The sequence below is a fragment of the Cygnus atratus genome, chromosome 23, assembly GCF_013377495.2.
Source record: "Cygnus atratus isolate AKBS03 ecotype Queensland, Australia chromosome 23, CAtr_DNAZoo_HiC_assembly, whole genome shotgun sequence".
Taxonomy (NCBI): Eukaryota; Metazoa; Chordata; class Aves; order Anseriformes; family Anatidae; genus Cygnus; species Cygnus atratus.
This window is the reverse complement of record NC_066384.1, coordinates 4,900,477-4,913,988: the sequence shown is the minus strand read 5'-3', so window position 1 is coordinate 4,913,988 and position 13,512 is coordinate 4,900,477. Positions and strand designations below refer to the sequence as shown.

General features: G+C 57.0%; 1 protein-coding gene across 1 annotated transcript in view; it reads right to left on the bottom strand.

The window, feature by feature from the left end:
* The window catches only part of PTPRU (protein tyrosine phosphatase receptor type U), a 52,780-nt gene that overhangs the window by 24,957 nt on the left and 14,311 nt on the right, over positions 1-13,512 (bottom strand). The window contains exons 3-10 of the mRNA XM_035565068.1: positions 8,986-9,257; positions 8,736-8,817; positions 7,626-7,741; positions 7,311-7,485; positions 6,428-6,721; positions 3,991-4,299; positions 777-886; positions 241-442 (exon numbers count right to left, since the gene is read on the bottom strand). Coding sequence (XP_035420961.1) covers positions 241-442; positions 777-886; positions 3,991-4,299; positions 6,428-6,721; positions 7,311-7,485; positions 7,626-7,741; positions 8,736-8,817; positions 8,986-9,257 — 1,560 coding nt within the window. The remainder of the gene's footprint in view (positions 1-240; positions 443-776; positions 887-3,990; positions 4,300-6,427; positions 6,722-7,310; positions 7,486-7,625; positions 7,742-8,735; positions 8,818-8,985; positions 9,258-13,512) is intronic.

Genomic DNA, 13,512 nt, shown 5'->3' with positions numbered 1-13,512 from the left:
GGACTGCTTTGGAGAAGAAGTGGTGGCCAAAAGACTACAAAGACATTTTTTGACCTTGCAATAGGTCAGAAACACAAATGCAGTCCCAGGCTGTGGGCACAGCACCATGAGCATCCTTCAAAAGCAACAGACAAGCCCACGCGACCGCTACGGACGCTCTGGCACCACCACCAACAACCTGCCCAGAGCAGAAAGCTCCTCAAAACCCCAGCACTCAGCACCAGAGCCCAGGGCACCTACCGGATATGTTGGTGGTGATCTCGGTGAGCGCCGTCTGCCCAAAGCCCTTGCCCGTGCGGGCGCGCACCGAGAAGAGGTAGGTGGTGCCAGGGTGCAGGTTGGAGAAGACGTGGTAGGTCTCGTTGCGCAGCTTGGAGACCGTGCGCCGCGGGCCGGGCACGTTGACCGCCGGGTCGGAGGACTCGATGCTCTGGTAGCTGATCTGGAGGGACAAGGGCAGGGCGTCACGAGAGGGTGAGGGCTGACGGCGCGGGGAAAGGGATTAATTACAGGGATTAATTACAGGGATTCATCTGCAGGAGCGGTTGCTCATCGGGGCAGCCCTAAAGGCAGGCGTCTGTGTTTGCGTTTTGAGGTAAATCAGAAGATGACTGAAAAGCCACCACTGGATAGGAACAGTGGCACTGAAAGCTGACCCAGGAGATACAAACCCTGTGGCCAGGAGGATTTCAGCAGGCTGGATCTGTGCTCCCACTGCAGCCACCAGCAGCTGCTGAGCTCTGATAGATCTGTGGGTACCGGGGCTCGGGACGTACCTCGTACTGCGTGATGAGGCCGTTGGGCTCCACCGGTTCCTCCCACTTCAGAAATATCATGTCCTCCAGCGGGGTGAAGGTGAGAGACTCTGAGGCGATGCCACCGGGCACTGGGAAAGCAAAGGGAAGGTGCCCACGTGAGGACGAGTCCTGCAGGGATCTGCTCCGGGTGCTTTGGTGCTCCCCAGGGACGCATCCTTGGGGCCGGAGCTGGCGCTGCCCCTGTGATATAACCCCCCCAGCACTCCCCACTATTAACACCACCACCAGTAACACCCACAGATAATAACAGCGGGTGAAGGTGCCAGGATCAATATTCCCTTATTTACCGTAGATTTCTGCCATTCCCCCCTCCCAGATCCAAGGGGGTTATTAAGGAGGACAGGAGCTCGGCACAGACCAGTATTCCCATTATTCCCAAGCAGAAATAATGCTTCACTGCCTGAAAAATGCACCCCCTCGCTTCAGGAGCAACTAAACCCACTTCACCAAAAAAATACCACGCTCCACGGGGATGCTGGAGGCACAGGAGAGACGGAGGGCAGCGTTAGCAGCTTGGGACCAGCCCCTTGTGGGATGTGCTCCAGGCAAGGCATCGCTGACGGCTTTATATTCGGCACAGCTTTGTTGAGCTCTGTGCTTTGGGTCCGGGCAGGTTGAGGCACGCAAGCCTCACACGCAGGGAAGCAGCCCCTTCCAACCGGGTGCCAGCTCTCCCCGTCTTCCCTTTATTTTTATTTTTTTTCAGCTTTTGTTCAGATCTAATTACACGGCCAAGGGAGAGGGATTGCCTTCCGCATGCTTCCCACCGTGCAAATACACAATTTCCACTTGATTTACAAGTTAATTTAATCACAGGCACCATGTCCTACACGTGTACACAAGACGCTTATTAAATTTCCGGAAACCTTTAGGGCAGGAGTAGTGTGTACGTATAAATATACATCGCTCCTGCAAACAAACGCGGGGCGCTCACCTGCGGCCTCAAAGCATGTTGTGCTCTGCTCCACACGGGCAGGGCAGAGGGATGCTCGGGGAAAGGGACAGATCCAGCAAACTGCATCCTCAGCCTCGGCCCCAGGGGGAAAAAAGCAACACGGAGGTGCCCAACTCTGGATTCCAGCACTGGCCGATGTGCTCTGCTGTGCCCGTGAGCGCTAATCGCACCCACAGCGCTATTCTCTACTTTCTGGGGGAAAATCCCACTGCTCGGGGATGTTCCCATGCCAGCGGGGACCACGCGTTTGTGCGTGCACTGGGATGAGACCAGCGTTGGTGCACAATGGCTGCCAGCTGTGTGTACCCCCCTGCCATCCATCTACACCTATATTTATGTATTTGTGTATTTTTATTCTGGCTTGTAGTGCCTGCACCCTGCCTGCAAGGGAGAGAACTGGCTCGCTGCAGCACCTGCACACGGCTCTGCTCAGCACAGAGTTGAGGGGAAGGGTGGGCAGAAGGAAAGCCAGGGGAACCAAAACCCTCCCCAGCCAGGTCTTTTTTTCCAACGACTCTCAAAGAGAAGCCCCAGTGCTTCACAAACAAAGCACAAAAAAGCCAAATAAAACACAACCAAAGATTCTATTATCGAGCCTCCGCTACCTTCTCACAATTGCACGTGTGGCTGCTCATTACCCAGTCCTGGCAACTCAAATCATCATTACCCAGTCTCAGCCACTGAGCACGCAGGAGGAGAGATTCAGCCCATTCCCACCCCGTTCAGTTCCTTGAAAATCAGCAGGGGATGTCCCTGTCCCATGGAGCTCAGGGACACAAGGTGGGGATGTTCCCATCACACAGTGAGGTGGCTGCAGGGTCCCCAGCGCAGCCAAGGCACCAGCCCCTGCTCCTCTGCAAGCCTGCCACAGAAATTTGGGAGTAGTAGGAGCCGAGCTTCACGCCCGGTCATTAGCTAATTTAGCTAAACTGAGCAGTCCTGTAGCTGGGCCAAACCCACGCGTAACGTTTGCAATATATCCATGCACCCAGAGATGTATCGATCCCTCCTGGGACGGGAAGCGCTGCACCGTGCTCGATCCAAGGGGAAAGCAGCCAGCCCCGGCTCATCAACATAGAGGGAAGCAGCTGGAGCGATTACAGGGTAGCACAAGAACATCTGGAGCTACTGTATTAATATACAATGAGAAAGCAGCTGGAGCAGTCACAGCACAGTGCAAACAGCTGAAGCAATTAGAGATGGAAAATAAAGCGTGGAGCTGGATGCCCACGGGCAGGCAGGCTCAGGTCTGGGGGTACACAAAGCGCTGATGGGACGCACGGAGAAATCGCTCTGATTTTAGCATTTAGAGATTACAGTGGGACCCCAAAGACTCCGGTTGAGTTTGCAGCTCTTCTGCCTTAATTCTGATTCTTGATCGTAAAAAGCACCTTGGAGATCAACAACTATGCAAGGGGTTGCTTAAGCATAGGGAACAGGCTTTGCCCTGGAGCAAGCAGGTAATTTCTTCCCAATTATGTGGCCCATTCCCCACTCACGCTGCGGAGAGTTAATGGCGCGTGATGGGCGAGTCGGCGTGAGCCAGCGGGGATGGAGGGATGGATGCTGCCGACACGCTTGGCACCTGGCACCCACTCAGGGACACCGCGGCTCCTCGCACCCCAAAGGGGAAATCGCCCCTTGTCGGTGCCTCTGGACAGGGTGCTGGGTCCCAGAGGAAGAAATGGTTCGGCTGTGCAAGGAGAGCACACTCGTGCAACCCAAATCCCCCCCGAAAGCAAACTTAATTGGGGAGAAGTGCTGGGGAAGCCGACCACAGCTGCGCCGGGAGCGCGCTGACCTCTGGCTCCCGGCGCTCACCAAGGAACATAGCAAAGCCAAACTGATCAGCCTGAGCTCTGCAGATGAAAGGAGTTCCCGAAGTGCAAAGCATTAATTGTTTTAATCAGTTGTTATTCCTGCGAGGCTTCAACTCCACAACAAGGGGTGAAGGAGGACCCCTCACGTGGGGACGAGCTGGGCTAAAACACCACAAGGACAGCGCTTCTGGGGCGATGCGGAACATTGCTCTGCCGGAACAACCGGTGCTGCCCCATCACCACCCGACTCCCCCGGGACATCCCACAGCATTTCTCCCCCCCTCTGAGATCACTGCATCACCCTCCCCTCCCCACAGGAGATATTCCCATTGTGCCCCCAGAGAGGAGCAAAGGGAACACCTCGGGGATGCTCCCCAAACCCACCACGTGCCCTTACCGTCCTCATCCGTCTGGAAGGTCACCTCCTTGCCCTCCTTGCGGCCCTCGGGGTTGGAGAGGATGAGCTTGACGTGGATGTTCTTGTAGGGCAACAGGTTTTTGATGGTGTAGCGGTTGGCGTTGCGCTCCATCTTGGCGCACTCACGGAAGGTCTGGTTGTGGCCGCTGCCCACCAGGTAGCGGTAGCACAGCGAGACGGTGTAGGTGTGGCAGCGGGTCAGGTTGTAGCCCAGCGGTTCCCACTGCAGCGTCAGCTGCCTCGACTGGATTTCGGAGAAGGCCAAGCCCTTGGGGGCCCTCATAGGCTCTGCCGAGGGAAAGAGGAGTCAGAACACATGGCTCAAAGGTTTAAACCAAGGTTTCAATCACCTAGCTTCAAGCACACAGAGGGAAAGCCTTTTCATGGTGTGGGAGCAAGGCAGCAGTGCACAGAAAGCAACCCTGGCCCCAAAACTGGTCCCAGTTTGTGGCCCCGAGGCCTGCCTTAGGTTGCCCAGAAAGGCTGCACAGCCTCCTCCTTGGAGATCTTCAAAAGGCATCCGGACACGGTCACAGGCACCCTGCTCTGGGTGGCCCTGCTGGAGCAGGGCTTCGACCAGATGCTTTTGCCCACCTCACCCCAGAGCAGATCCTCGAGCAGTGTTCACACAGCAAATTCCCATGGGATTTGCACCACGGAGGAGTTTGAGCAGCACAGGGTTGCAGGAGGCATTTCCATCCTCAGCGGATGCTCCAGCAGCTCCAGATGTCCTCACGGGACACCCTCACCGCCTGAACCCAGTGGTGCTGGTGTCCCCAGCACCCCCAGTCCTGGCGTCTGCTCCATGCCTGGTGGCAGGAACCCAGCTCTGACACCGTCATTAGGAGAACGATGATTTTCACCCCCATTACCACCACCAACCTCCCCGCCATCCCCTTCACCCATGGAGAACCCAACTCCTCCTCATTCCACTGTACTTAAGTGGTCAGTGGGGAGCAGCCTCCCCCGGGCCAACATGTGCAGATCCAAAGAGCAATTCAGCAAGAGCTCAGCTAACAAGGACGTCCACAGGCACCAATACCACTGAATATATCCACGCAATTAGTACCAGCAACAAGCAGCCAGTGCTCAGTCACTAACACAGCTGCACGGATGCAGGCAGCATCGATCACAGGTGACAGCACTGGGCATCTCCCCTCGCCCCGGGGCAGGATGCATTTATCCTTTAAGTGGATTCTTCCAGAGTCCTCATGGGTTGGATCCTGCAAAGCCCACTGTCATCAGGGTCTGGTCCAGAGATGCTGCGGGGCGCAGGCTGGCACGGCAAGGAGGATGCGGGGCCGGTGACCAACACGTTGCTGCCTTTCAGGTGCAAGAGCAGTGGCTGCTTCATCCCTTGCAAAGCCACCACGTGCTGAGTCGGGAGTGAAATCCACGGCTGTGTCACACAGAAGGAGCACAGGGGGCCTGGGCTGGAGGCGGGGACCGTCAGAAACGCAACGCGGGGCACTGACACTTTCAACCAGCACCTGTCATCGGCTTGAAGGTAATAATGAAAGCCAGGCTTTCTCAGAACACTTGTGAAAATTAATCTGGGAGAAAAGCTCCTGCCAGGCCCTGGGTCAGGGTTTGCATCTCCTGATCCTCTCCTCCACTGATGTCAGAAGCTGACCCCGCAGGGTCACAGGCATGGGCAGAGCTGCAGTGCTCCAGCCCCGCGGGCTGCATCCTGCAGCAGCAGCATGGGGAGGATGCACCCAGGGGTGACGAGGTCCCGGCTCACAGCGCTGTCACTGGCACGATGACAACACAGGGACAAGCCCGTCCCCATGCCCTGCTAGCTGATTCAAGCTCTGTGGGAAGGATGCTGCTGGTACTTGAGTTGCTCGATCCCTGCATCACCCCCAAAGGGAGCATCCACAGGGACAAGGACCCTCCACCAACAGCAATAAGGCTGAGCTGATTAAAAACGACAAAATAAGCTTGCTCCCAAAAAGGATAAGTGCTCCAAAGCACAGGGACAATCGCAACCCCTCACCTTGTTGACTGTGCTCAGCCAGAGCAGCGAAGCCCACACTAGAGACAGCTGCCATGGGGCAGCGGAGATGCCTCCACCAGCCTCAATGCCCCAGCAACAGGAGACAGGGACATCCCCAAACCTCGGCCACCACAGCAAGGTGGCCGACAGACACTAGCCAGCCAAGGCCAGGTCTCCTGTCCTGATATTTTAGGGATGCCCTGAGATAGAGGTGGCCCTGGGGACCCCGCAGCCCAGGTGAGCAGCTGTCCCCAGCCCCCTTCACCCATCACCAGGGATGGGAACCAGGCGCTGCCCCTAAGAAGTCAACAAAATGCAGCTCTGTGCATCCAGAGGAGCAATGATCCAAGCCATGTCACAGCCCCTGGACCACATCGGCTGCTCACGGCCACGGACGCTGCGTGGACGCCAACCCACCTGCGCACTTGGTGCGGCTGATGAGCGGGGGTCCCGGCTTGCCGGTGCCCCCCTCGCCAGGGCGCGTCAGCAGGACGCTGATCTCGTACTCCGTGTCGGGATCCAGGTGCCACAGCTTGTAGGTCTGCATGTTGACGGCATGCACCTCCGACCAGGGCCCCGAAGTCATGCGGTACTCGATTTCCTTGCGCACGATGGGGCCGTCGCCGATGATGGAGTTGGTGTTGAGCTGGATGATGAGGTAGGTGGAGCCGGCCCGCAGCAGCTGGGGGGGCGCGATGGGTGTGGGGGGCTCTGGAAGAGAGAGGAGAAGTGGTTCTCAAAGCTGGAGCATCCCCTCTCAAAGCCGGAGCATCCCCCATCCCAGCACCCCAAGCCACAGGCGCCACAACTGACTGCAGGCAGCACATTCACGTCTCCTCCCAATCCAACCCATCGCCGTCAGGTCATGGGACAAAATCTGATCTTACGCCCAGAGGACAAGCAAAACTCCAACAAGAGATTGACACCGAAATGTCAGAAAGCACAGGCTGATCTTTAAATTTCAGCCTGTGCCATGTGCCCTGCATCTCTTCAGCAGTCCTGGCAGCAATAGGGTTTCACCTGACCAAACTTTAATTATTTTTAGAAGATGCACTGCCCAGCCTTCACTAAGGTACTGCAAAGTTTCACCAGAATTAATTAATTCCCACCGACTGCAATGAAAAATAAATGAAGGCCAGTGGGAAAGGTAGTTTCCAGGTTTTATGCTGAAGCACAGTTTAGCTCATGCCAGTCACAGAGAAGAAATGCAGTCCCAGTGCCCTGACAAAAACCCCTCTGCAACCAGGGGCGATCAGGAGCCATGGCACAACGCAGAGGGATGCCTGCGGGCAGCACCCACCTTTCACGATGAGCTCGGCGAAGTTGGAGACGCCGGCGCCGCGGCTGGACTGGGTGACGCAGCGGTACAGGTCCTGCTCGCCCTTGGACACCTCGTCCAGCTGGAAGGTGGCCAGGAAGCGCCGGTGGCTGATGTGCTTCACGGAGGCAGCGGGGACCACCTCGCCGCTCTGCCTCTGCCCGGCGGGGAGGGAAAAAGCGTGAGGAGGAGTCAGCCTGACACCCAGAGGCACCGAACGTGGTCCCAAAGGATGTCACTGATGAAAGGATGGGGCCGCCCTCCTCCCCCCGGGCCCGGTGCATCCTCTCCGCTCACCTGCATCAGGAACCGCTCCGCCTCGGCGGCCTTGCCGGCGGCCACACACTGGAAGGTGGCATTCTGCCCCGCGTTCACCTCCACGTCGCCCAGGCGGGAGAAGTGGGGGGCTTTGGCTGCCAAAGGACACAAGGGAGGAGTCAGGAGGCTCTCATCTGCCCCAAATCCCTGCTGCAGCCCCGAAACCCAGCCTGGGGGAGACGAGCTTGGAGCAGGCAGCTTCCTGAGGGCACTGGATGGGCTCGAGGGCATCTTCATGGCCCAGTAAGCCCGTGGTGATCTCCTGGGCAGGACCTCCGGCCTGGGGTTGGGGATTTGTGCCCATCCCCATAGGAGCCTGGGTTTTGTGGCCAGCAGGGCCAGGGAGGTGATTGTCCCCCCGTACTCTGCTCTGGTGAGGCTGCACCTCAAGTGCTGGGTTCAGCTTTGGGCCTCTCTCTACAAGAAGGACGTCGAGGCCCTGAAGCGTGTCCAGAGAATGGCTACGAAGCTGGTGAAGGGCCTGGAGCACAAGTCCTGAGAGGAGCGGCTGAGGGAACTGGGGGGGTTTGGTCTGGAGAAGAGGAGGCTCAGGGCAGACCTCATTGCTCTCTGCAGCTGCCTGAAAGGAAGGTGTGGGGAGCTGGGGGTCGGCCTCTTCTCACAGATAACTAGTGATAGGACTAGAGGGAATGGCCTCAAGTTGCGCCAGGGGAGGTTCAGGTTGGAAATGAGGAGACATTTCTTCTCAGAAAGAGCGGTCAGGCGTTGGGACGGGTTGCCCAGGGAGGTCGTGGAGTCACCGTCCCTGGGGGTGTTCAAGGAGAGGTTGGACGCGGTGCTTGGGGACATGGTTAGTGGGTGATGGTGGTGGTAGGGGGACCGTTGGACCAGATGAGCTTGGAGGGCTTTTCCAGCCTTAATGATTCTGTGATTCTATTCCAGCAAGGCTGGAGGTGAAGAAGGAGCCCTGCAGGTGCCCGAAGAGATGGGAGCCCCACCACCCCGGTGACAACAGGACACTCTGGTACTCGCTGTCCCTAGGACTGGCCCACAGGCCACAAGCCCAGGAGCACCCACCACCCACCCGCCTCCCCACAGCCCCCGCTCATATCCCACCCCCACACTCACAGCACGGATAATTCAAGAGCAAGATGTCATCCAAGCCGAGATAGCCGCGGCGCTCGCTGGAAATCACCGCCTCGAATAGGACCTGCGGCACCGAACAGAGGGGTCACGCCTGGCCCGTGGGGTCCCCTAACCCAGCACCCAGCCTTTGGAGGAGACCCCATCCCCTGAGCAAAGGGATTTCAACGCACATTGACAGCAGGTGACGGAGAGCCAGGTCTGTAACACACTGGGGGGTCTCGTGGGGGCTCACCTGGTACTCGTTGGGCCAGAACAAGCTGACTGCCAGCTCCGCTTGGTGCCACTGGCGGCCGTGGGAGCCGGAGGCGTTCCAGACGGCGCTGCCCACCGGGCCCCCCGTCACCCGCACGTAGGCGCTGAGGGTGCCGGGGCTGTGGCCGTCACGGCTGTACATGAAGTAGCTGAACTGCAGGCAGTGGGTGTCGTTCTCGCTCAGCGCCTGGAAGAGCAGGTGAGCCCGCTGGCCCGCGGCGTGCTGCGAGGCGTTCACCATCAGGTAGGAGCCTGTGGCCGGGGGGGGGGAAGCAGGGTGGAGAGGAGAGAGAGCGTGGAGAGGTGCCTCTCTCCTCCGCCTTGCCCCTAGATTTGGGGACAGGGAGGGTGGCACCCGCAGGAAGGAGCTGGGAACGAGGGGACCCCAAGGATGGACCCCAAGGGAGAGAGGGATGCCGGAGCCCCAGGCAGCAGCAGGATGCCAAAATGGGACCCAGCAGCTGGAAGAGGAGGGGAGGATCAGACCCGCTGACCCCAGGACAAGCTGCTCGTGGCCCTGGTCCCCCCAGGACACCAGGTCCCGTTAGTGGCTTCGATGCCACCAGAGACTCTGCCCCGCACCCAAAACCACCAGCAATGAGCCCAGAGGTGCCAATGCACGCCCCAGGGCCACCCAGGATTCCCCATGAGGACCAAAATCCCAAAGGGGACCCAAAACACAGCATCCGCCCCCCAAGGCTATGCCCCAAAATCCTGCAGGAGTCCCAGAGCCACCCATGGTCCCACAGCTGGTCCTCACCCCCACCCCACAGCAAGGACAGGACTATTAATATTCCTTCCACTTTAATAACAGCAGGTGCTGTAAGTAACGAAGCCAGGCCATTTATTCAAGTCAACTGTTGTTTTCCTGACAGCAGCCCCTTAATTATTAATAGCTCTCACCACTGTTTAATTTACATGAATTCACACACTTTTCTCCCAACAACCCCTGGCGAGGGGCTCAACCAGGGCATGGGCACTGACAGAGCCTAACAAAGGCCGGGGGACATCCGTCCGCCTCCCCCAGCACTTGGGAGCTGCACCCATGGCTGGCCCTGAAGCACCCAACGGGCCCCATCTTCACCTGGGGAAAAGCAACACCGGCACCACACCGCGTCATCCTTTAGAGCTAGGAACCAGAGGGATGGAGCAGAGGGGTGGCCAAAAGGGGAAAGAAATCGCCAAAAAGCAAAATTTGGGCCGTATCCACCGATCAAAACTGCGACCAGGCACCCCAGCCCCTCCAGACAGGTGTTTGGCGTAAAATAAACTTACTTTCTCAGATAACACAGACACATTTCATGGACAGAGGGGAAGCCAGTATGCAGCTATTCCTTCTGGTTTTTGTTTGGTTGTTTTTTCCTTTCTCCCCTGAAAAATTCTTCCTGCACCGATGAGAGTGGCTCCACTCAGGCCAGGGGATGCCAGCACCAAGAGCCGGCATCCCGCCCCATCTTCCGGGCTCTCATCGATAACTGAAGCCCTTCCTCCTGCCCACAAACAAAGCAAAGCCAGAGGACATAAAAAAAATAATAATAAAAATACCAAGACTAAAATTAACCCCCTGAAAAGTTATTTTAAAGACAAAGAACGTCCATTAGCTCAGCTGGGACTAGACACTCCTGGCTCCGACTGCAGCAGGGCAGCAGAGCTCATCTGGCAAGGCTTCCCACACTCTACATTTTCCTCCTTGATTTTCTTTCCTGGTATTGCTGCAATGGAAAAACCAGGCTCCCGCTGCTCATTCTGGCAGTACTGATGCATCCTTGCAATGTCTTTTCCCCCAAAGTGACCAGCACCGACTCCCAGCGTTGCCTCCACCTGAAGCCCCTGCATACAGGTTGGGTACTTTAAACGCTAGGGAACAAGAAGAGGTTTCCCCTGGGCTTGTTTGCAGGTATTTTTCCATTTTTCAGCCCGTTTCTGGTTATTTTTTAAAGCAGCCCAATTACAAAGGCAGCATGGCCCTGGCTGGGTGCCCCAAGGAGCAGCACCAGCATACGGAGAGCTCCGAGAGGTGGTGGGACCGCAGCACTCGGTCCCAGCATTATGGGCAGCCCTAGGGGGCTTGAAATTAAGAATTATCCTACTGCTGCCAGCAGAGCTGGGGAGGCAGAGGCCACATCCCTGCCCTACAGCATCCCAAAGCCATGGGGATGGGCAGGACCGTTCCCAGCAGCCAGAGCACAACGCAGCATCGCAGCCGGGTTCTGTGAGCCCTGTCCATATGCCGGCGTTACAGCAAAAATCCCCTCCAAAAATCACAGTAGGGGAATTATTTGCAAACCTCACACGAAACAGGCAGCTTCAGCAGCCCCAGGAAGGGGACGTGGCTGCGCTGAGGATGGAGGCAGTCCTGCGAGCATCCTTCCCTCTGCGTCCCTCCTTTCCCTGGCTGCGCCGAGTCCATTAACGCAGGCGGCTCGATCAATGCCGCGCCTCGTTTGTTAAATCCTTTCTCCGCCGTTCAATCCAATCTAAGGTTGGTTTTAATTGACATGCTGGCCCAGCGGGCTGTCACCCCACTTCGTCACTGCAAGTAATGAGCCAGCCCCCCCCGGAGACAAGCAGCCCCTCTGCTCGGCTGGGAGGACACCGGCAATTTAATTTAATTTAGTTTTCAGGTGGGCTTTTAGGGAAAAGTCCAACTGCTCTGCGGAGAAACAGAGGAGTCTCAAAAGCGCTAAATAATATTTCAAATGAAAACAGAAATAAGTTTCCAGCTATGTTCCCGACGGGAAAAACATCAATTTGTTAGGCTAAAGTTGTCGGCGAGACGCGTCTGAAGGTCTGAGCTGCAAAACCAGCTCTGCCTGCATGGGCTGCATGCAGGAAGCCCTGGACCTCTCCCTGCAAAGTCCTTGTGCAAGGTCCCCAGCCTTGTTTTCCCATTTTGGGGACATCATCCCTTCCTTGCGATTCAAACCAGGTCTTCAAGGACAACTCAGCACCTCTGGCAGCCTTGGCTCCAAATTGCGGAGAGGTTGGAGGCGCTGCCGTGCCCCCCTCCCCCCCCCCCCAGCACTTTCACATCTCACTGAGATTTTATTGTACAAAACCACAGAAAGGGGAATAAAAATAAGAGGAGAGAGCCATTAAGAGGCAGCGAGGCAGGCATGTGAAGCATGCACCAGCACCCAATTTCTGCACTGAGCCATAGGACGAGCATCTCCCCGGGGAGCCCCGGCATCAAGGGCTGGCCAGCCACCACCACTGGGCGCTTGGAAATGTCACAATAACTCTGCCCAGGAGCCAAAACCAAGGTTATTTTTTCCAAGGTTTTTACAGATATGCAGCAGGAGCCGATGGGGAAACAGGGCTGCAGCTGAAGGAGGGGCACCGGGGTGGCAGCATGTGGGGACGATATTGGGAGCACGGAGCAGTTTGATGCGTGAAGATACAAAAGAGACAAGCAGGGATCCATGGAGGGATTTTTTCCAATATCACTGAGTGTGGACAGAAAACTCTCTCATGGTTTTGCAATGCAAACCTAGGAAAGAAAGCCACTCGAAAAACCAGACCCGTGCTCCATCCTGCCCCTGTCCCATCCAACAGATTCATGCAGGGATTGACCCAAGCACCCGCTTTATTCGGGTGCTCATTAAGCAAATTCCAACCCACATCTCAGCCCCCGGTGCCCGGCACAGCAGCACCACGGCAGCGGTGGCGCAGCCTGCCCCAGCTCTCCGCCGCTCTCCCTTAAAAGAACAATAACGAGCTGAAAAAGCAAGACTGCAACGTGGGAGAGACCCATCCGTCTTCTTTATGTGAAAGAGGGAGACGAGTCAAGACGGAAAGAGAGGAAAAAAACAAACACAACAAGAAAACAAAAAGAAAGAGGGAAGAAAAGGTAGAGGCGGGTGGCCGGCAGCCAGCATCCGCTCAAATAAATCCTGCACTCCTTGAAATTGGCTGATCTCCAATAAAAACTCATTTTAATCCAGGACCACGAGACTCCTTTGTAAAGTGCTCCCTGGAGAGGCCACGGCGCTGTGAAATAGCGTTCATCTACCGCGCTGCCAGGGGGCCGAGAGGCACGGTGCTGCCTGCACCTTGTGCCCCTGTCTGCAAACAGCCAGGGGGGCGCTTGGGGACCCCCTGGTAAGGGGCCGAGCACCCCCATGGGTGCCACCCGTCTCTCCCTGATCAGCATCGGGGACAGGGGCACTTCCCAGGGCCGGACCCTGCCCTGCCACACGCTCTCGTAGCTCAGCACCGCAGACGGTTGCACCCCTGAGTTTCAGCGGAATAAACAGGTCAACTCTTTGCTTCCATTTAAGACCCCACTTCTCATTAATCCACGATTACATCCTCGAGCAAGGCAAGCAGCCCCGGCTTTGTGGCCAAGCGCGGTCTCCACCTGACCCCTTCAGCCCCCCAACAAGCCTCCAGGCTTTGAACTGCAACAGCTCAGCGCAGCTCTTAAATTACAGCAGAAAACCAAATAGAAACCCCAATTACAGGCTGGAGACTTGCCATCATCCATCCCCAGCGTCCCCTCCCCAGC